Genomic DNA, 21,321 nt, shown 5'->3' with positions numbered 1-21,321 from the left:
GCCTCCAACTAGACTCTGCACCGCTGATCACAACCCTCTGAGCTCTGCCATTCAGCCAGTTCTCAATCCACCTCACTGTCCCCTCATCTAGCCCACACTTCCTGAGCTTGTCTATGAGGATGTTATGGGAGACAGTGTGGAAAGCCTTGCTGAAGTCWAGGTAGACAACGTCCACTGCTCTCCCCTCATCTACCCAGCCAGTCATTCCATCATAGAAGGCTAGCTATCAGGTTGGTTAAGCATGATTTCCCCTTGGTGAAGCCATGCTGACTACTCCTGATCACCTTCTTATCCTTCACATGCTTAGAGATGGCATCCAGGATGAGCTGCTCCATCATTTTTCCAGGGATGGAGGTGAGGCTGACTGGCCTGTAGTTTCCCGGGTCCTCCTTCTTGCCCTTTTTGAAGACTGGGGTGACATTGGCTTTCTTCCAGTCCTCAGGCACCTCTCCCGTTCTCCATGTCCTTTCAAAGATGATTGAGAGTGGCCTAGCAATGACATCCGCCAGCTCCCTCAACACTCGTGAGTGCATCCCATCMGGGCCCGTGGACTTGTGGATGTCCAGTTTGCCTAAATGATCTCTAACCCAAGTTAGAGGAAAACCCAACTTTAACCCAAGTTAAAGTTCCATAAACAGAAAAATTCAAGCATCCAAACATAGTGACTGGCTGAGAAATTTACAAATGAAGCAAATCTTCTTGGGAAAAGTGTTAACTCAGCAAAATCACTTTTTTTCTTATCAATGTCAGGTATCTTCTGATGCAAATCAGGTTTTTTTTATTTGATCTGTCTAGTTTCCTGACAGCCATTTTGCCAAGCAGAGCCTGGCAGACTCAGACACAGTGTTTCTAGGAGCCAGTGGTTTTAAAGGCTGACAACTCTCACTTGAGCTTCCTATTAAGCTTCTTACCATGGAGGTAGGAGTACCCAATGCCCAGTTTCTACAGCTAATAGCAGGAAGTCCAGGAATAAATCATTTTGCGATTGTTAAAGCAACCATTATTGCAAAGCTTATCAGTTTTGAGTCTACAGAGGCATGCTTGTTCTTCATCTGCTTTTGGTCCCAAAGTAGAATGCAAACCAGAGAAAGAACATTTCCAAAAGAACGGAAATAATTAATTTCAGCTACCTTTTATTACAGCCCTTATCACCCTACTATTTGAGAACTTCAGAATTTAGTCACTGATTTTGTATTTATAGGGCTTTAAGCKGGATACTATTCATATTTTTAAGAAAAAGTGCCAAAGTAGACAGTGAGATGGTTTGCTCAAAGTTATAAAGAAAATCTCTGATGAAGACAGGAGTTGAACACTTATCTCCACAATCCTAGCCTAGAATTATACAAATCACTGAAGTATTTTCCCTCCCTTTGCCTCTCCTCAGATGGGAAGTTGTGCCTTATTTTCTCTTTTTCCTCTCAACTTTTTTCCCCTCCCTTTTCTCTGTTTTGCTTGTAGAGAGGTAATGCTTTGCCATCACCAGCTGATTCCTTTCCATGAACATACCAGATATCTTGCAATTCCCTCCCACCTCCCTCGTTTGTCTCTTCCCCTTTCCAAACCAGCAAATGATATAAAGACTGTCAAGAAATATGACCCGATTACTGGCATTACTGGAGTAACAGCCTGAATCTAAAAATGATACTTTCTGGTAACATCAACGCATCTTCAGCATTATTCCTCTCTGATAATTAAAGTCTCAAAGAATCATTGAACTTCTGCTTTCAAATGTTGATACTGTTCTGATGGACAAAATTTTTGGATGAATGTGACAATTTAATGGTTTAGTGTTGCACTGACAGATTATGGGGTCTGCCATTCAGCTCAGTACCTCACACAAATTAGTATCTACAATGTATGTGGCTATAATACAGAGAACTGAACTCGGGTTTCTGCTATAGAAATCAGTTTGCTATCCCGTCAACTGCATGTGGCCTTACTGCTGTTGGTCATAGAAAAGTATGTCCGGGAGACAAAACAGTGAGAGCCAAAGTACTTACTGCTTGTTGCCATGTGGCAACAGGTCAATTCTCATCTTCCTCAAAAATGACACCATATTGCTGTCTCTTAACTCAGGGTTTATCATATCGTAGAGAAGCAGTATATCTTCTCTATTACAAACAGTAATTAGAACATCAGTCTTCAGATCCCGTGCCTATTTTAGGATAGCCACCAGAGGGCAAAGCAGGCACAAAATGATATATTTGGTTTCAGCTGATTGATTTGACGCAGTTGGGTTCACAGAATGAAAAACATAAAATCACTATTCTCAGGGGCTGGTCATTGAACCAGGATTGAAGAAGACTGTGTTGGGGAATAAAACCATGTCATGCGCATGTATCATGTATCCCTATAATACATGTATCCATTTATAATACAGACACAACCTGCCACTACAGAAGAAAAAGCAGACAACTTTTACAAGGCATCTTTTACTCCCCTGGTAGCTCTATGCATGAAAGTTATCGTTGGACTAGACCATYGATTTAAATAAGGATGCAGTCCCAAGTATCTGTACTCTGTGTAGCCACAGCCTTCAGCTATGTAATAAAAACACATATATCACATATATCAATCTGATCCTAGCAGAGATTTAGTGGGTAAATGAAGAGAGGAAAAAAAAGGAGGAAAAATGCAGAAAGGTTAGAAGACGGAAACAGACAATAACATTAACGGCTGTAGCTGAATGATATGTAGCAGTCATTTCCAGAACAGGACATGAAGGCACATTCTTTTTTATTATTGTGAAGACAAGGCCTTTTACATGCCTGGAAATTTACTAAAATAGGTATTCTAAAATAACTGTGTCAACTTCCTCAAAGGATCTCCAGCAACAACACACTGGGCATCGTAGGTAAGCACGAAACAAATTGGCCCTGCACGTTTTGGAGCAGGCATCAATATGAAAAAAGAAAAAAAACCCATCACTGCTATGACAGACACCTATTGTTATTTCTTTAAATGTGCACCCACAGTAGAAGCCTATCCAAAATGACAGGAATCTCTGACATAAATTTGATTTCCACAACACGTGGCTGAAACAGTTGACTGTTGCAGTAGGAAGGGCAAAGCGCTTAAACCATTCTTTCCCTCCATCTCAAGCTTAAGAAATATTCAGCTTCGTGCTGCTGCTATATCCTGTACTTATTCTATAGAGAGAGGAACAAGGCCCTAACAGCTTCTTTGTGTGACTTTATCTCAAGCAGGAAGTCCAAATACTTGCACAGGCACATCAAAAGAACAAAAAGCAAGCAAAGTAAAATCCTCCAAAGAAAGCTCTCAGCTTTGGAATTCACTTTCCCTGTACTAGTTCAACAGTACACGCATTGTTGACCTTTTAAGCACACCGCAAAGCGCTACTGTTTATATAACCTTTCGACAATGCGGAACATACTTTGTTTAATCCTGCAGTGACATTGAATGCAGTCAACTATGTTTTGGTCCTTGTTTCTTAAGGCTTCCTTATCCTGGAAAAGTTTATGAATATATGAGAAAATTGAATCAAAACTTAGTCATACATACAAGAGAATCTAAAGCAGAACAATATACAGGCAAAAACAGTCACCATTTTTAAGGCAAGTCTCTACAGAGTAAAATGTTGGCACATTCTCCACTAGAACAACTGGAAGTCAATAAAGTTGCTGTAGATATCCTATCCTAGTTTCTGTCACAATGTACCTTAGGCTTAATCATGACAAGCTCTGATTAAAAAGTGTTTTATATTGAAAAACATTATTTTTTATTACAGTGAAGTCAAGGCCTTGTACGCACTTGGAAAATTCCTAAAATAGGTATTCTAAAATAACTACGTCAATCAATTTTTCCTTAAGAAAGGGTGGAAGGAAGCCTTGGAAAGAAACAGTGAGTAATCCTAGGTCTCAGACTTCCCAGAATACTTGGCTTTTTATCACAGAGAAAAGATTACAGAAATATGTTGCAAAAGGAAGAACAGAGACATGAGTGTGTTTAAAGAGACTTTGGTAAACCCTGAAGAAAGTGAATAGGGCTTAATTTTGAATTTCTGCCTGCAAGTTGGCTGAGCCCATCTCCCAAAAACAGAGACTTTTTCACAAAGGCCAGCTTCAGTCTAGACAGATTATATTTCCTCAGGCTCTTTAAACTGTCAATGTAGGAAGACTCCTGAACGAGGCGACTTGGAACAGGGAGCCAACTCCACTGGGGAGTCTCAGCGTAGAGGAGTCCCTCTTTCTTTTTCTGGCTTCAAAGGAATAGTATGAAACTGGCCTTGCTGGGCTTTGTGAGTGACTTTTTTCCCTCCTCCTCCCTCTCTCTATCCCCTAAAAGCTTTTCCAACAATATCTCTTTGAGAGACTTTGCATGCCATTAATGACTATAAATGCCTATGTCATGTTGTTTAATGCCAGATATTATTTAAAACTATAAACCCTTTAGAGCTATCTTGTCTCCTTTGTTGCACCAGTTTACATACAACATTCTTCTCTACTCATGCAAAAGCACAAGTGCTCTTTCATGGGAAAACTGAGTAAAACACGTTTCCCACAAAGATATAAAAAACAAATGACACAAAATAATTATCTTCTGGCCCATTTCTCTCTCTTTCTCTCTCTTGATATGCAATCCTTAATTTCTGTAAAGTCAGAATCAAATCTTGCTGTCAAAGTTATTCTCAGGTAGTATCAGAAGTATGAGAAGTATTCCCTGCTTCTGGAAAAAAAGACAAGCATTTGTAACACAAACGGATTCTGTGAAGTGTGAAGTGTTCTTCATCAAAATCCAGCTTCTCATGTTAAAAATAAGTATACTGCAAAAAGTAATATAGTTCTTAAAATTAGACAACTATAGATGGACTAACTRCTGGCTTTTTGTAGAAGCTAGAGATCAAACATTATTACAGCTGCTGATATTTTACTGGAATGAACCATTTTCCACACTTCTGCAACYTGAATTCAGCTAATGATTTCCATGAAAATACCAGTGCGCTTCACTTAATTAGTACAATAATGTAATATTAACTTACATTTTTCCTACAATGTTATSTGCAAGTTGCATTCAGTTATATTATAGCTTTATTAACAAATTTATATTTCCAATAATTTTGTAATAAATATGGTCTTGCAGGGCTTTATTGAAAGATAAAGATGAGGTAGCTCTCATCTCCTGAGAGCTATACGCTAGTAGTTTAGGCTTCATTCCTGCACTAATATCCATGCTGGCAGATTCTGTAAATCAGTTATCCTCACATATGGATCTGATTGCAATATCAGGAGCATAGACATCAGTTGTGTAATGCACACTTCCCTTTCAACTGTCAAGTTAAATTAGACYTAAATGAAACTGAGCTAATGTAATTATTTATGTGTATTTAAGGCTGTAATTCAGCAGGATATTTAATCACAGTTTAGGTTACTTAAGAAGTTTGCCATTTTTTCTTAGGACCCCTTCTGCCTATTTAATACATAGCTTATTTGAACATTATTCACCTTCTTCTTCATTCTAATAATTCTTTCTTCTTCATTTTAATTTATAGAGAACATGCATATATTGCCTCCTTTGAGATACAGTATTTATGTACTTACAAATATTACACAGTATTTGAATGTGGGAGGAGGGGATGGGGAGCAGATTTAGACTGCAAGTCCTCTATTCTGTATTCTCAGTCCTTCCCAGAACAGCACTTAGTGGCTTTAGTCTTTAAATTTAAACTGTGGCTATTTGTCAAAGCAAGGACAGATGTTTTAAAGAATGGGAAAGAATAATGTAAAAATTGGACCTCAGCAAATCTACTTCTATAATATTTTACTAAAGGTTACTTCAAATACATGAGAACTTCTGCAATGCTTTGATTTTTAGCAGTCTTACAAGTGCTAGGTAGCTAACACAACTGTACAGCTTGCATCAATGTAAGAAAATCAGTTTGACTTTCAAATCTGAGCCAAACTCCTCCCCAGCAGTTGGAAGAAAGACATTTAATTTTAAGCAAAATCAGTGGAAGGCACAAAAAATCACATATGTGAAAAGCTATACAATGTCTTCTAATACAGAAGATCTTTTCCTTTCCCAGTTTTAGTAACTTCACTTCTCAAAGATGTACTCTTAGGGAAAAATGTTTTCTCTCAAAAGAATATATCCAGTAGTCTTTATCTGTTAGTCCAGCCCTGTCTTGCTAACTGGATATGTGCTACCCCCAGCTGTATCATAACTTTTAAAAGTGCCACAAAAGCTTACAGAGGAGGAACATGGTTCCCTCAGAGAGTCTTCCCTATATTAGTATATTCTCAAACTGCTTGTTTTGATGGTTTCTTCAGCTCAGTCAGCTGGAAAGGACCTAATTCATACCAAATAATCCATGGTCATTCCTGGTTCAGTAAAGAGAATTATTTTTCTTTCTCTGGGAAGAAAGTTCCCAGGACAAACCAATTATATTTGGGTGCTCAATCTGTTCCCTTTGATGTCAATGAGTAAACAACATCAGTGGGAAAAGAATTCAACATTAAGTTCTTATAAACCTCTCACATCTCTGTAGTGATCAAGAAATAAGGGAAACAAGTGAACTGTAGCAATGAACCACAACAATGAAAATCAGATAATGTCACCAACCAGATAATAAATTGCTCTTGTACAATGTAATAGGCTACGAGTAACGCATGGTGTAAATGGAAGAAGTAGGAAGAAAGCCTGGAAGAGGTCTGTTTCTATTTAGTCTTTGTAGGCTTAAAGCATGCATTACCTATTGTGAAATTAAAGATTCCCCAAAGCAGTGGCATTCATAACCATCATGCTTTGCTAGATGAAGTAATCTTCYCTGGCATGAGTTTTCTTCCCCATCCATCAACTAGGAATCAAATTAAAGGAACAACCCTATAGCCTTGAGGAAATCATACGGTCTTTCTTTAAATCCTCTTATTTTCATTGAATTTTGGTATCTTTTTCTCTTTAAAAGTTAGAAAATAGAAGAGACTTTTGTAATTTCAAATTTTTATTTTACATTTAAAGTTCTCTGTGAGTCTCCATTATGCTTTTTTAGGATTTCTGTTCAGAATCATATTCTTTCCTTTTCAATGATCAGACAGGATGTTGAGGGTTTTCCCAAGACACACAAAAAGAGTATTTACATCATATATTTCACATGGAACAAATGCAGATTTTGTAAAGCAACAACAGAAAGATAAAAGACATGGATTGTTTTCAATGATGTGATTTGCTAAGGGRACTTAACAAAAAGACTCTGTTTCTCTAGAATTACTCGCCCCAGGACAGCCTGACCACGTGAGAACCTCTGAAATACTTGGAGGAGTCAAAAGCAAACTCATTAAGGACGCTTCTCTCCTTTTACCTGAGGCCTTGTTTGCTTTAGGTAAGTATTCTTTGGGAGCTGAGATAAAGGAGGAGCTGAAAGGCCAAGGCGAGCACCCAGGCTGCCATAGGAACAGCAGACTTTAGACCATCAAATACTATGGAGGGTGCAGCTGCAGATTCCTTGCTCCAGGCTACAGTGGACAACATCTGTCATTGCTCCAGAGACACCCAGCTGCATTCGCCCCATCCAAGAGAGCAGCTACAGAGGTAAGAGAGATTATAGGGAGAGGACTTTTTTCACCAGCCATCCTTTGAAAACTCCAGCAGAAGTACTATGAACTGGAAACAACAGGACTCCCTTAAAAACAGGGATCCAGTCCAAGGAGAGAGAATGTATCTATCTATAGACCTCATCAGTGAATATCCCTTTTAAAATAATAATACTGCCTGCTGAATCATAACATAAGCAATAAATCAGTTTGTGCAGTAAGCATATAGTACCTTGAAAAACTACTAAGAAGCTCAGATTTTAAGTTCACTTTGAATGTAATGATTTTGACAGTGAATAGACAATAAAAAACAAATTTCTGCTTCAGAAAAAAAAGGCAAAATACATTTCTGAAAATATTTCATTTTGAACTGATATTTTGTTTTGCCAATATTTTATCCTTTTCAGTCAAATATTTCAGAACTTAATTTGCATTCAGCTCCAGTTATAAGTAAGATTGCAGTAACTGTTTTTTTTTTTTTTTTTAATTCCTTTACCTTGTCCATCTGAAAGCATTATTCTGCTTCCCCTACTGTATGGATCTTTTACCCAGCAGCAGAGAAGAAAACTACTATTAAAAATGGCAAGTACAATTGTAACCCCCACTCTGAAATTGTCTTAACAAAAGGCAGATGCAGCATCCACCACTATATATGCTCCCTTAAACTGATTAGGTCAGATTACCCATGTTAGTTTAACACTGGAGTCGCTTAATCAATAAATAATCAGCCATGCAATGACCATATGTAATCGTCTTCAATTAGAAATACTGTCAGACAGGGAAGATTATTTTTTATTTTTTAGCAGCGCTGTATAAGCAAAAAAGATTTCAATATTAATTAATCATTTGCAGTTACAGTTCCTTGAATCGAGAAATCCTAAAGGGAAATATTACCATAGTGAAAAATGTGCAAGTGATTGTCTACTTTGCCTAAACAGAGGACAGAATAATTTTRCCATAGAAATCAGATTTACCAAATCAGAATGTTTTGAAAAAAAACCCCATGCTGTTTCAAAAGCATCTAACAAAAGGAAGCACATTGTATGAAAATCACTACAGAGAATTAACTATGGGAGTGTTATTCTATCTCAATCTTTCAGCAGCCCTGCTTTATGGAGGCCCTGGATACTCACAGCAAGAGCTGATGAAATGACAGAGGATCAAAGAATGGTGAGAATAAATTCTGGATAAAATAATCCTGACAGAAAACAGGTGCAGAAATTCTCACTATTTGAACAGAGGAAGTGAGGATTGGTTTTCTTTCTGTTCATTTGTTCTTTAAGTTTAAAGTATTTCTTTGGTGTTAAAAAGTGTTTCAAATTACATTTTGTTCTATACATGATAATGTTTAAATGAGTACTTCTAATTTTGTATCAGATATAGAATTATTATCAGTTGTTAAAGAGCTGCAGAAAGCACTGCTGACTAAGACAACTCTCCAGTACACCCTCATTTTAACATCAGTTTTTATTTACTTAATTACAAAAATAGTAAGAATATCCAAAGTTTGAAATTTTCAGGCCTGGTCCATCTGTGATACTGTGTATTGTGGGAGGGGATTTTGAGTGAAAATGACTTTAAGATGGAATTTAAAAAAACATACCTTTTTATTACAATTGTATTGATTGATTTTGGAAGGGATATTGCTATAGCTAAAACAGCTATGAAATCAACAGAAAACTCAATATAAAAATGGGTATTTCTGACAAGTGCCTTTGAAAGACACAGTGATTATGAGTTTTACTTACTCATGTAGGAAGGTTTGTGAGGTTCAAAAGAAACAAATARAGAGAGATTTAAGCACAGTCAATGTAGGTCCCAACCTTTCAAACTTTAAAAAATATATTTAAATGGTACTATTCACATGCTCAGTTTTAAGCATCTGCGTAAGTTTTTGCAACATCAGACCCATAGTTATGTCTTCAATTTTTTAACCAAAGGCTCAGCAGGCTAAGACAGCTCTCCTTAGTGCAAGTCTGTAAAAACTCAAATTTTTACTACATTCTAATGTGTGCAACACCTTTTGTCTTGTACTTGTTGCCTCCTGAAAATGGAGGTTGTAGCTGTACAGATCAGTGGGAGTGCTGCATCCCTGGCAGGCAACTTGGGGAAAGCTTGTGGGAGAGCTTCCTTCCTGGTAGTGTCTAAGCTTTGCCCGAGGCACCTGTAAACTGGCTAAGAATAATCTCAGTCTCATGGGAAGAATTTTATGCTTACAGTAACAAGTTCAATGAAATAAGGTTTCTGAAATCAGGAAGCTGTGATTTTATACTGAAATTGCATTTTTAGAAAACTTAAAATAAAAGTTAGAAAACTTTATTTAACCAGCTCAAAAGTTTAATTCACGCTTGAGCTTCTCCCAATTTGTGTGGGAAAAACAAACCACATATGAAGTTTTTCACTTTCATGCTAAGAGCCTGGCATTGTTTCAAACTAAGTATAACTGAAAAAGCTAATTTCAATTTTAGCATTTTTCCTTCCTGCCAGAAGCTTCCCAGACCCTCCTCATCCATGTTTTATGGCCCGTCCTCACGCCTGCAGCCTCCTAGATACCTCTGTAGCTTGGGACCTAATGAGGGTTAAAGGAGGGGAACCCCTTTCTTGCCCTTTTCAACAGGGGCATAACATTTGAGGAAAGATGCTTGGATACTTTGTATAGTGCATAAGTGGGAAAAGACACTTGCTAATGCGTAGCAGCATTCCACAGCTGCGGAAAGCAAGAAGTGTCTTCTTCAGCAGAGCTACTGAAATTTCCAGGAGAGGGGCTTCAAAGATGGGGTGGGCACAATGTTTTTGCTAGTTGCATGTCAAATACTTTTATTTTCTGCAAGACGTGTGCAAATGCCAATGCTTTGCAGATCAGCAGACATTCTAAGCACTGGAAAGTGAAGCAAACAAAAAAGACAATATTCTCTATTTGTGTAATTAAAATAAGGTTTAGTAATCTGCATATAAAAATCTGCTCATGAGAGAGTGAAAGATGCAGAAAAAAGCACTAAAAAATAAAAGTAGTGGTAACAAATTTAAACAAACAATATGTGTTCTAATATAGTCTATAGTTACCTAATGATATACTTCTCATTAAAAAAAGTAATGTTTTTCCCACTTGCAAATGTRCCATTATTTATACTAGGAGAAAAAAGCCATGAAAAATAATTTATATTGAAGTTATTATTATCAGTATAATTCAGTATAATTCAGATTAACCCTGAACATTTTCTGCCACACACAAACAACTGAATCAGATTTGCAATTAGTTGGCTTTATCAGAATTTCTTCAGAAATGCTGTATTATAGCCTGCAAAGAAAATGTATGCTGTATGGCATACATGTATAATATGTATTTAATTAATTCATATTATCATTTTTAAAAAATAATATGTATTCCAAAGGGAAGATGATAAAAAATATAGGTCAACAAAATAAAGATAACTATTTTAATTTTATTGCAAATGTGAAAGGAGGAAAATAACATATAATGTTTATTATTTAACATACATGCTATAATCACATCTACAATGTTCTGCAAAATGAGGAGTTCATTTTGCTAGGTACTGTGGAAACAAAGTAAATGAGTCTCCCGATTTAAAAGAAAAAAAAGTAACAGCTTGAAAACAAAACATTTTGACTGAAATACAAACATGCAGGTATGGGAGAAAAGGGACAACATAAAAGAGAGAGAGACAATTCTTTAAGACTTCTTGCTCAATCTGTAGCCAAAGGGCTTTTTGTTGCCCACAAGAACATCCATGCTGAAGCCTGCTTTCGCAGAAAAAAAACACTGTGAACAGCCTTCGGCCTAGACAAATTGCTCTGACAGTGGCAAAAGTCATCTTTGTCTGTTTGTAGGAGAGTGGACTGTTTCTAGATTCTGGTCAACAAAAATTTTAGTACAGCAAAATGATATTTCCCTATTTTATGTAAAGTCAAGTTTGTAACAGGGAAAAAGAAATCTTGTTGTTCTAAGCTACTGCATAGAAATATCAGATGACAACTGTCTCGGTTTTGTGTGCAGCACATCAAACAAAGCAATGCTACTACAGAATTTTACAGTTATCTGTACAAGAAAAGAGTGTAATCTTCATTTATATCCTATTTTAAATAATAAATATGTCTCTTTGCAGTCAGAACAGGATGGTCAACTAAGAAATTTTCAATCAAAAGGAGCCCTGGGTTTTCAACATCCAGTGAGGTGAGATAAATCTTATCATTTGATACAGGAAAAGTGAAACTTTCCCCCARAAGTCATATTCCTTCTATGGAAAAATATAAGTTCATCTCTGGAGTCTTTTCAGTGATGCAGTTCAGCTACTCACCAAACTTCATAGATTTTTATCCTTCCACAAAGAAAGATGCCCAGGCTAAACAGAAGCTGAAGAAATACTGAAAATATGAAAAAAGTCATCTTAAAAGAAACTCAGTGTTATCCTACCTGATCTAATTTATACTTACATTTATTAATATGATACYAAGCTTACAATACCCAAATAATTAACATGAGTAGCTGCTAATGGAATACGACTTGTTACACATCTGTGCCTTACGGTTGCTTAAATTTACTCTTGAATAAAGATTGAACTTTAGTTCAACTTTTCTGTGGTTGGGGAATTTATAAGAATTTTCACCCCCAGCTGGATTCTTTAGGGCCTAATGATGTACAAACTCCTGATGCAGACTTTCTATTTAAGGGGAAAACTAATGGAATATCCCTCCTCTTTACAAGCATCTGCTTTTACATAAGTTTTAGAAGCTTAAACTTTGTGTGACCTTTGTTCCTCTGTCAAATTTAACTGAAGACCAGCCAAAGCGGAAACAAGAGCAAGACACATGCACACAAAAACACATACATATGTGTACAAACAGCATGACCTCATAAGTTTTGCTTTAGTAGGAAAGCAGGTGAAAACCTGAAATGTAAACTGAGACAGTAGGTTTAAAATTTCAATGCAAAACAATACAAATTTTGAAATAAGCCACTCTCAGTGTACACCTCCTCCTCCACCTGGAGACACAGAAATCACTAATATCAACTTCCATGCTACAGGCAACCCACCGCAGTCTCAGTTCAGTGTCAGGAAGGCTGCCAGAATCCCAGGGCATTCCTCAAGCTTCCCACAATTGGAACGGACACCTGCATTCTGCACGGTGCTAAAAAAAAATTCAACTACATGTCATTGCCCTGGCAACACATTATCAGGGAGAAACCTTAGCTAAATCTAGTATGTGATATGCCCAAAGCAACTGAGGTAACTGAAAATCAACAGTACCTTTTAGTTAGCAAATTTTATTGTAAGAGACAACATCAAGRAACCCCAGGATTTTTTTCTCTACAAAGAAAGGAGAAAATAGATCATAATACTCAAGCTAGGTTGGTTGCGAAAGATTCACATAGTTTTACTTTTTCTTTTAAAAYATGTTTTCTTATTAGACTTTATTTGCCCAGGTCCAAATCCCAAAAGTTTCTTAGTAACATCGGAGAGAAGGTTCTGGCTAGTTTTCCAGTGCAAGCTACAATTCACTTCTACAATGATGACATTGACTCTGAGGAGGATGAAGAAGAGATCAGTTCAGCCTAATAACAAACAGCAGTCAGCCTTGGACAAATACAGGAACAAAAAAAGCAAGAGACAAAAAAGGAACTGTAACACACATATGGACAAATATCTAACTGAATGAAGAAACACATCAAAGTGCGTATGAAACCTGTTTAGAACCACCTTGCCAAGAAGAATGAGTCAGTGTAACTGGAAACAAAGAGGAAATCMTTTTGCCTTTTTGAGAAACCTTTAAACCCTGAAGCTTAACAAAAAATTATAGTATTTTAAATTGAGTTGCTTTAAGTGACACTTGGATTAAGAACATTAAGAGCACTGTATTTAGTGACTCACTATTCTTTTACATTGCAGTCCTGTTAAAACGAAAATGATTATGACTGATTGATTATGTACATGTACATGCTATAATGTACAATCCTAGAATAAACTGAAGGTTTTGAAACACAAAATTTCTAAAAATTAAAGTAAAGAATGATTTAAAATGTAAAGCCTATTGCTTATTAGCTCTATGGGGCACACTTACTCCAATATGAATGCTATATGCCAAATTAACCAGATCCCTTTCAACAGAGACTCCAGTATAACCCCTTGTCAAGACAAGTTCTAAGTGTCTTGTGATGTTATCTGGGGTCCTGTCATTCCATTATTACCAGATTTTCCTCCTCTAATCAGAAAAGTGCCTTTTTCTCAGTCAGAAAAAAATGTAAATCTTGACTAAAAACTTTGATTTAATGACACATTAAAACATGCATTAAATTCTACCTTTGTTTTTGTCCTAACCACAATATTCAGATCTTATTTCTACAGTTTAGTGTGCTTGAATCTATGATTTTAGTATGATTGACGTACTGTTGATTCCTAGCTGGTGTTGTTTGGATGTGTATCTTATTACCTTGAAATTCTTTTTAAACTGATGTTCAGGGTGACTTAAGTTACTAATTTTCATAAGCAACTTTACTGTTATGCACAGTTTAGACATACACATATTCCAACACAGTCAACTAGCCAAAACCTGCTTTTTTCAGTGTAATTTATTTCATTCAGAGAATTAGTAAAATCTGTTCTGCTTAAAGCAAGCTTCTGTTTGCATAAATTGTATATGCTCAGAGAGTTTGCCAGGATTTGTGTTGCTATGCCAGCATTTTTAAATTAGCTCAAGGATTAGCTTTTTGGCCATACTATGTTTCAGAATTATTATGCTTCAGTTACCTTATTTCTAACCAAAACTGACATACTTTCTCTGGAGACAAGGCAAAGGCAGAACCCAAGATTCTTAACCTTATCTACACAACTTTTGGTAGTGTAAATAAGGTGAGATGGCTGTAAGAGCCACTTAATGTGTGTGTCAGATCTTCCTCTTAGTACAATGCAGTTGGACAAAGTGATAGTGTTCTAAATTGTAAATCTGGCAAATTAGGATTTCAGATGAACCAACATATTAGAATGGAGGATTTTTTTGAAACTCTATTTACAAACTCAAAAACTGATCTGGTAATTAAATTTACACAATGAGACAACATCCTATAACATATGAAATTAAAAGAATTAGTTGAACCTGTAAGCCCTGGCGTGACACATCAAAATTCAGCTGTTTCATATTTCACTCATTCATCATCTCCTAACATGCAGACATATAACAGGTCCCTCACTTTTCTCACCAGATATCTTAAAATATATATACATATACTCTAGCTTCATCATACTCAATCTGTAGCACATTTAAACAGAAGAGCATCCAAGAACACTTAACAGGTCACTGATAATGATATATTTCATACAATGGTCAAATTATTGTACGTTAAGCCTCAACTTCTTCCTGGCAAGAAGCTCTAGCAGGGCTTCTCACCTTTTAAGAAATCTCTTCGTGCACCTGTGCTGTAATTTTTCCCYGTGATGTGATAGAAACCACTAGGTCAATCTGGTTATTGCTGAATTGCTCAGGTCTCCATTGAGGTTTACTGGAATCTGGAGGGATGTCTGGAGGGAACCATCTGCCTCCTCTGTGAAAACGGCTCTGTAACTTGGCATTTATCTGACAATCTCCACACAGTATGGTGCTCCCCAGCAAACTCGTCACACTTGAGCCATTTGCTTCACATAGATGACGTCACCACATGAGGAATCACTAAGTAACAGAAACACTCTGCAGGTTCCTCCTTGCTGATCCTTACCTTTCTGTGAAGACTCTGCTGTCTGTTACTTCCTCCTTTATAGCTTCTCCATCTGCCCTGCAGAAGCCCAGCAGTGTTCTATGTTTATCCTTTAGAAAAGTATCAGATGAGACCAGTGGATGCTTGTGGACACAGATGTTCAGCAGGAACTGATGCTACTGTTGTTGCAGGATAACAATGAGGAACAGCTCTCCATAGGTTCACAAGAACATGTGGAGGCCAGCCTCAGTTGCAGTCCAGACTGATCCTCCTGTTAAGAAGATCTTTTGAGCTGGAGGGATTAGTATCAACAGATGGGACTATTTCATCCTAAGCACCTTGGATGACCAGAAGTTATCACGTGCAAATAAGCACACTTAAATAAAATATGCATTGTGACCCCTTACCAGTTCATTAATAATTAAGAAGGCGGCTACAAGTGAACTAATTATAGCATCTCTGTTATTTAACTGCAGTTAACTTTCAGTTTTCAGTTCTGGTTTGTTACTTTATCTGTGGTTTGACCTTGGGAAGTCTTGAGTAACCTTAGAATCATCCATCATTTGCAGGAAAAAGACAACAAAGCACCTCCACTTAATGAGTTTATCATGAGCTTAATACTTCAAAGACAAGACCAGGTTAAATTAAATGTTAGTTCAGGATCTCTGTTCCACAGAGCTTCCGTTACTGTTCAACAATGGTAATGTTTTCAGCAAATGCTACCTTAGCATTTCTTTTTCATTTTTATCTAAAATTATGACACTGAAAGACAAGTTAATGTTCCACTGGAGCTGGCAGAATGCTGGAGAGGTACCTACATAATGTCAACAGTGTTTATGCTTCTACTGTATTTATTCCCGTTAAAAKTCAAAATGTGTTCATAAAATGGTCTTGAGTTCTACTTCCAAGCTCTGTTGCAATGGCAAGCTCTTAAAGGATAAATATATCCAACGGAAGCACACCTTTTGCATGATTTTTTTAAGTGTCCTTTCTAAACATTATCCACTAATTATTTGAATTAAATGAAAAATAATTAACATAGGAATGATTTTTTTTTCTAAACTACTTTATACTGAGAGAATAACAACAGTGGCAGGGAAGAAAGAATTAACTGCCACATCTAAAAAAAAGGCAGTCTTCACGGCGGCAATTTTATGAGCTCTAGAGACAAAATCCATCAAATTCACGGAAACATTTATGAGGTAAATTACACTCCACATAACCATGATTTCCAAATTGGATTAATCTGTCAGCTCCTTTTAGCAACAGGCTGAAATTTAAGTTGATCATATATATTGCACAGCATGCCAACTAAATTTACTTTGGCAATCTTTCTTTAAGGACACTGGCAGAACAAGACTAAATGTTTGCAAAACCTCCTCCTCATAATACAGCTCAATTCATGAACAAAGAGAGAGATTAAAAAAAACTATTAATCTCAGTTGTTCTAGAGCTGACCAAAACCATAACATAACAGTATACAAGCAAGCAGGACTTTGCATCAAGCATTTTAAACACTAAGACTAAAGTGCCAACGGAAAAGGTACATTATGCAACCAAAGATATTCACACATAAATCATGTATCAACTATTCTGATTGTTAGGCAGAAATTCTTTATCATTTATACCCACAAATGAAATGGAAGTCCACAGGAACCGCCTTGTAAAGAAACCAAGTATTCAAAAAGTCTTTCTTAAAATAACTTTAATATTGAGCCTGTCATTGTACCTGTAGGTGAGAGGTTCAGCATGAACGTGAATTAAGTATTAGAGAAACACTGTGTCAGGCCAGAGATTTTCTCATAGTTTCTAATCACRCTTGCAATACTGAATTGCTACAAATACAGCAAATGAATATATCCAACACATGTTGATTTGCTATCCTCTCTTGGGCCAGGTAGGGGGAACAGGGGGAAAGGGGAAGAAGACTCAAACACTATTTAGATTACTCTACAGACCTCACACTTAAGTTTTGTCGGAGATGGAAAGTTCACTGTTTCTACAGCTATGATCACTTCTCTCCATTCTTTTTCCCTTCTTTTAGGCCTAACTTTGTCTAATTTAACTCGGAGCATCTTAAGGCCCACTCAAAAGAACTACAAAACCTATTAGTATTACTTTATCACCTCTGTCTTTCCCTGTATATCCTTTATTTGCCCTTTGGGGCAGAGCAGCATTTTTAATGTTTGTTGACCAACTAGCACAAAGGAGTCAAAATCAACAACCATAGCACCAGAAAGAGATCTATACTATGGAATGAATACATTTATTTTCCTTCCTTCTCCTACTCTCAGAAAAGTTTCAGGCACACGCATTGTGAGCAGTATGAGCCTTCTTGATTCAGGCAAATTTCTAACCTTACAGAAACGCTGGCTGCAGGAACAGGATAAACATATAATATTAGAGCTTTCTGATTTATATGAGTGTCTTTGATTGTAGCTGTTGGTATCTGAACTTTTTCCAAACAGTCTAGAATAATATAATTTGTTGTTACTCACTTTTTAGCCAATTCTCCCCTTCCCACATCACAATGGTTGTTTTAAAGACCATCAAGTTTAAAGACCCTGCTACGCTCAAAATAATTTTAAGATGGTCTGTACATGTCAGAATGCTTTAGGTGTGGCGCAATTAAGGTGTGCCCTGCTTGTAACAACAAACGTTTACCTACAAGGAGGAGGACTACTCCATTTTACTACTGGCAGAACACGTTTCTTCACTCAGTACAGTTTTCTGCAAGGACATCACTTCCGTGGTTGTTCACTGAAATAAAATTTGAGATTCCATGTTTCTTCTTCTTTCCTATTTCTGTGCTGATCATCCTATCTGTAGGAACAGTAAATGCAAATACAGAATTGTGCTCGCTCTTTGTAATACTCGCTTGCATATTTTACTCCATATGTTTTACACCTTTGAATTTCAAAACAGATCATTTTCCTCTTCTGCTATAGGTTCCTATTATCTCAATGATGGTGGCCAAATACTTGCATTAATGAAATACTTACAATAAAAATGAACTCATCTGGATACAAGGAGAATCTTGCTCTTCTGCTACTTCATATGCATACGCTATGCACTTGCCCTGAAGCCTCCGAGCTCATGCCATTCAATACAGTGCAATGCAACAAAAGACCAAAGAGAGCTTCTATTTTTAATTATTTGCATGACTCTCTACTCCCAAAGTTTCTTTTTCTCAATTCAACTTCATACATCAACTCAACTTCAACATCATAAACACATTATCTGCATCACTGCTACTCTTCTCTTTACAGCTAAGACAGAAGAGAGACTTGATCTCTATCATCACTACACAGCCAGATTTTGTAACTGCCACCCTATTACTTTCATTGGCATACAAACTTTTAACAGTGCACCTTTTTTTTTATGACATGTTGACACATTCATTCAATTACCATATTTGGGGAACTTATCTTACAAAATGAAGTTTCTTTATGCCAAGATGTGTAAAGCACCATCAATGTCCACTACAATAAAAACTGCATAAAAATGCAAGAAGTTGCATAAAAAAGCAACTGATGTTTAATCATTTAGCTTACTTCAACRGGAATAAAGCAGTTGGTCTAACTCTACTGATTACTACTGGTTGCACTATAACAAWATGCAATCAATAAGCTTGAAGGATGAAAATAGGGGCAAATTTTTTAGCTTTATTCAGGTCAAACTCTGAGAAAAATGGATATCTGATACCTCAAGTCATTAAATGGGTATGTTTTGTAAAAAAAGGAGGTACTAGCAACACATTGCAGTCATTTCAGATTGTTTTGGAATAATCTCTAAGGCAAAAATCTATATAAACCCCCCTAAGTATCTATAGCTAAAAGGATGCTGCATCTTTACAAATGGGAGAATCTCTCCTTTTCTCTTTGCTAGACTGGTAGAGTTGTGTATCTTTTGCTTAATCACAGCTATATGCGAGACTATGAAATGATGGATCCCAAACACCTGCAATCCCCTACAAAAACATATTTCTTAAAGGACATACACTGTAAATATTACCTAGCTTTGTTTTGATGACAGAAGCAACTTCTGAAGTGTCAAACATTACTCAAGATGAAGAAAAGGTCACTACAGTGTCTTTGAAAGACTGTCACATGGCAGTGATAGAAAAGCAAAGATTGAGTTTCACGCCTGCACATTTTACTTAAACAAATGGCCCCAGTTTGTCTACTCACAGAAGTGCCTCTGCTAGTTTTCCCATAATTGTGAGGTTAGCAGTCAAATGAAATAGCAGRTTCATCTCCAACAGAATCTTTGTCCAAGGTTTACAGTCCATTAATCTGTGTGCTTTCAGGATTTGAGGACATTTTCCAGTAGCTTTTCTTTATCCCAAAGAGATCTGGGTATCCATAGCCGGGGACTAAATTAATCCTTGCATTAAATAATACCAGAAACATAGCCTTCACTAGTTGCCAATTTAGAATTAAAAAAGAAATTGCTTTCTCAGAAATCAAAAGGAACATAGAACACAGCCAGAAATTATACAAGAAAAGATGACTCTGCAGTCAATACTTCAGYGTTTACAAAGTGATTAGATAACTGACAAAAGAGTAAATACATCTTCATGTCTGCCTGTTATAAAATCTTGAACTGACCCTATACAGGGGTGTGTGAGCGCGGAAGTTGAAGTACCGTAAACAGAAGGGCAAAAACAGGAGGAGGGGGGACAAGGACAGCAACTGGGGACAAACTGAAAAACAAAGCATACATACACRCGCGCGTGTGCACAAATCAGCCTAAAACTATCAAGCAAACAAGCATGGTACTAATTTACAGTCATTACGCATACGTACCAATATTCACTCTCAGGAAAAGCCCCCAAACAACTACACACCTGAAATTTACTATTTCAGAGTGATATCCTGTGGAGCGTCATGACAGGGTTAAACTGGTGGAAAGTTACAAGCAGCAAAGCATATGGGAAAGGAGAAGCAAGTAGCAAGGTACAAGGCATGACCGCTGCGTGATCAGCRTGATGACTGGCTAGCTTGTGCATGAACAGGAGCGTGATCAGCACGGTGACTGGCTTAGCAAAGTGTATCTGTGATGTGAACAGTATATATCTGATGAAAAAAAACCGCTGAAAACAGCAAACTTCTTAGTATAAATATGCTCAGAAACAAATAATAAACGTCTCAAGATGCTTCACCTCTTGAGTCTGTGCCTTCATTCGCTACAATATCCCAAACAGCTTTTTTTGCTTAATTAAGAAGGTATTTTTCTCTTCATACCCATAAGACCTAGCATGCTTTTTTTTTTTTCCTTTAGATAAAGGTGGGAAGAGTAGCAAACTATTAAAGATTAGAGGACCAAGAAACAGAAATGTTCATAGTTGTACCAGACTGATTGATCGTGGCCAGGTCATAAAATTTCCCACACAAACTCATGGCTCTTTTGACTGATTTCTAAAGGCATAAGAGTGTTCATACGTAAATTTTCAGAAAACTCTATATTCTTTTAATGAAATAGTGATTTCTATAATTAAATTCTCTGAGGGTCAGAAGTTGGCTTGTAGACCTAACAAACCATACTAAGGCTTTATTTACTGGTCTTTCCAACCAAAATGAATAATCTTGACTACTGAAGATAAATAAATTAAAAACAATAATAATTAGATTTTTGACTCTCAGAGAAAGTAAATATGTATTGTCTGTCTCCTCATTAATGCATATATGAAAAAAACCTCACTGTTTAAGAAATATCTGAACTATTGCTGAAATAAGCACATATGCTTTGTGCTATAATCTAGACTACAATAAGATGGACCTGTGGGTTCCCGTATTCACAGACATTTCTTTGAATTACTAGATTTCTTTGATTCTAGTAATAGTTTTCTGTATTTTTAAGGATGAACATTAAAGTCATTTTAAGACTTGTTGCATAAAATCTTCACAACTCATATTTCTTGTTTCCAGTAATCTTGGTATTTTAATAAGTCTAACCAAYTTGCAGAAAATCAACATAGATTGCTGAGCATAAAGAAAATCTACCTCTATATACCTTGACCCAAGACAAATATTACAGAACCACAGAAAAATTGCTAACTTCAAACAA

The 21,321-nt window shown here is 36.7% G+C and overlaps 1 protein-coding gene and 1 long non-coding RNA gene across 2 annotated transcripts; one reads left to right on the top strand and one right to left on the bottom strand.

The window, feature by feature from the left end:
- The first annotated feature begins 6,985 nt into the window (after positions 1-6,985).
- RIPPLY3 (ripply transcriptional repressor 3) lies at positions 6,986-21,220 on the top strand. Its single transcript, XM_026077708.1, has 4 exons — positions 6,986-7,545; positions 8,648-8,717; positions 11,672-11,739; positions 12,976-21,220. Exons 1-4 carry the CDS (start codon positions 7,436-7,438, stop codon positions 13,121-13,123), a joined length of 396 nt encoding a protein of 131 aa, XP_025933493.1. The 5' UTR covers positions 6,986-7,435; the 3' UTR covers positions 13,124-21,220.
- Positions 10,971-12,880, bottom strand: LOC112971870. The gene is made up of 2 exons (XR_003255484.1): positions 12,815-12,880; positions 10,971-12,695 (listed from the first exon to the last, which is right to left on the bottom strand). It is a non-coding gene; the product is annotated as an uncharacterized LOC112971870 (long non-coding RNA).
- Positions 21,221-21,321: the final 101 nt, after the last annotated feature.

Source organism: Apteryx rowi, unplaced genomic scaffold (genome assembly GCF_003343035.1).
Source record: "Apteryx rowi isolate R43461 unplaced genomic scaffold, aptRow1 scaffold_46, whole genome shotgun sequence".
Lineage (NCBI taxonomy): Eukaryota > Metazoa > Chordata > Aves > Apterygiformes > Apterygidae > Apteryx > Apteryx rowi.
Note: the sequence above shows the minus strand (reverse complement) of the source record. Positions and strands in the feature narration are given on the sequence as shown.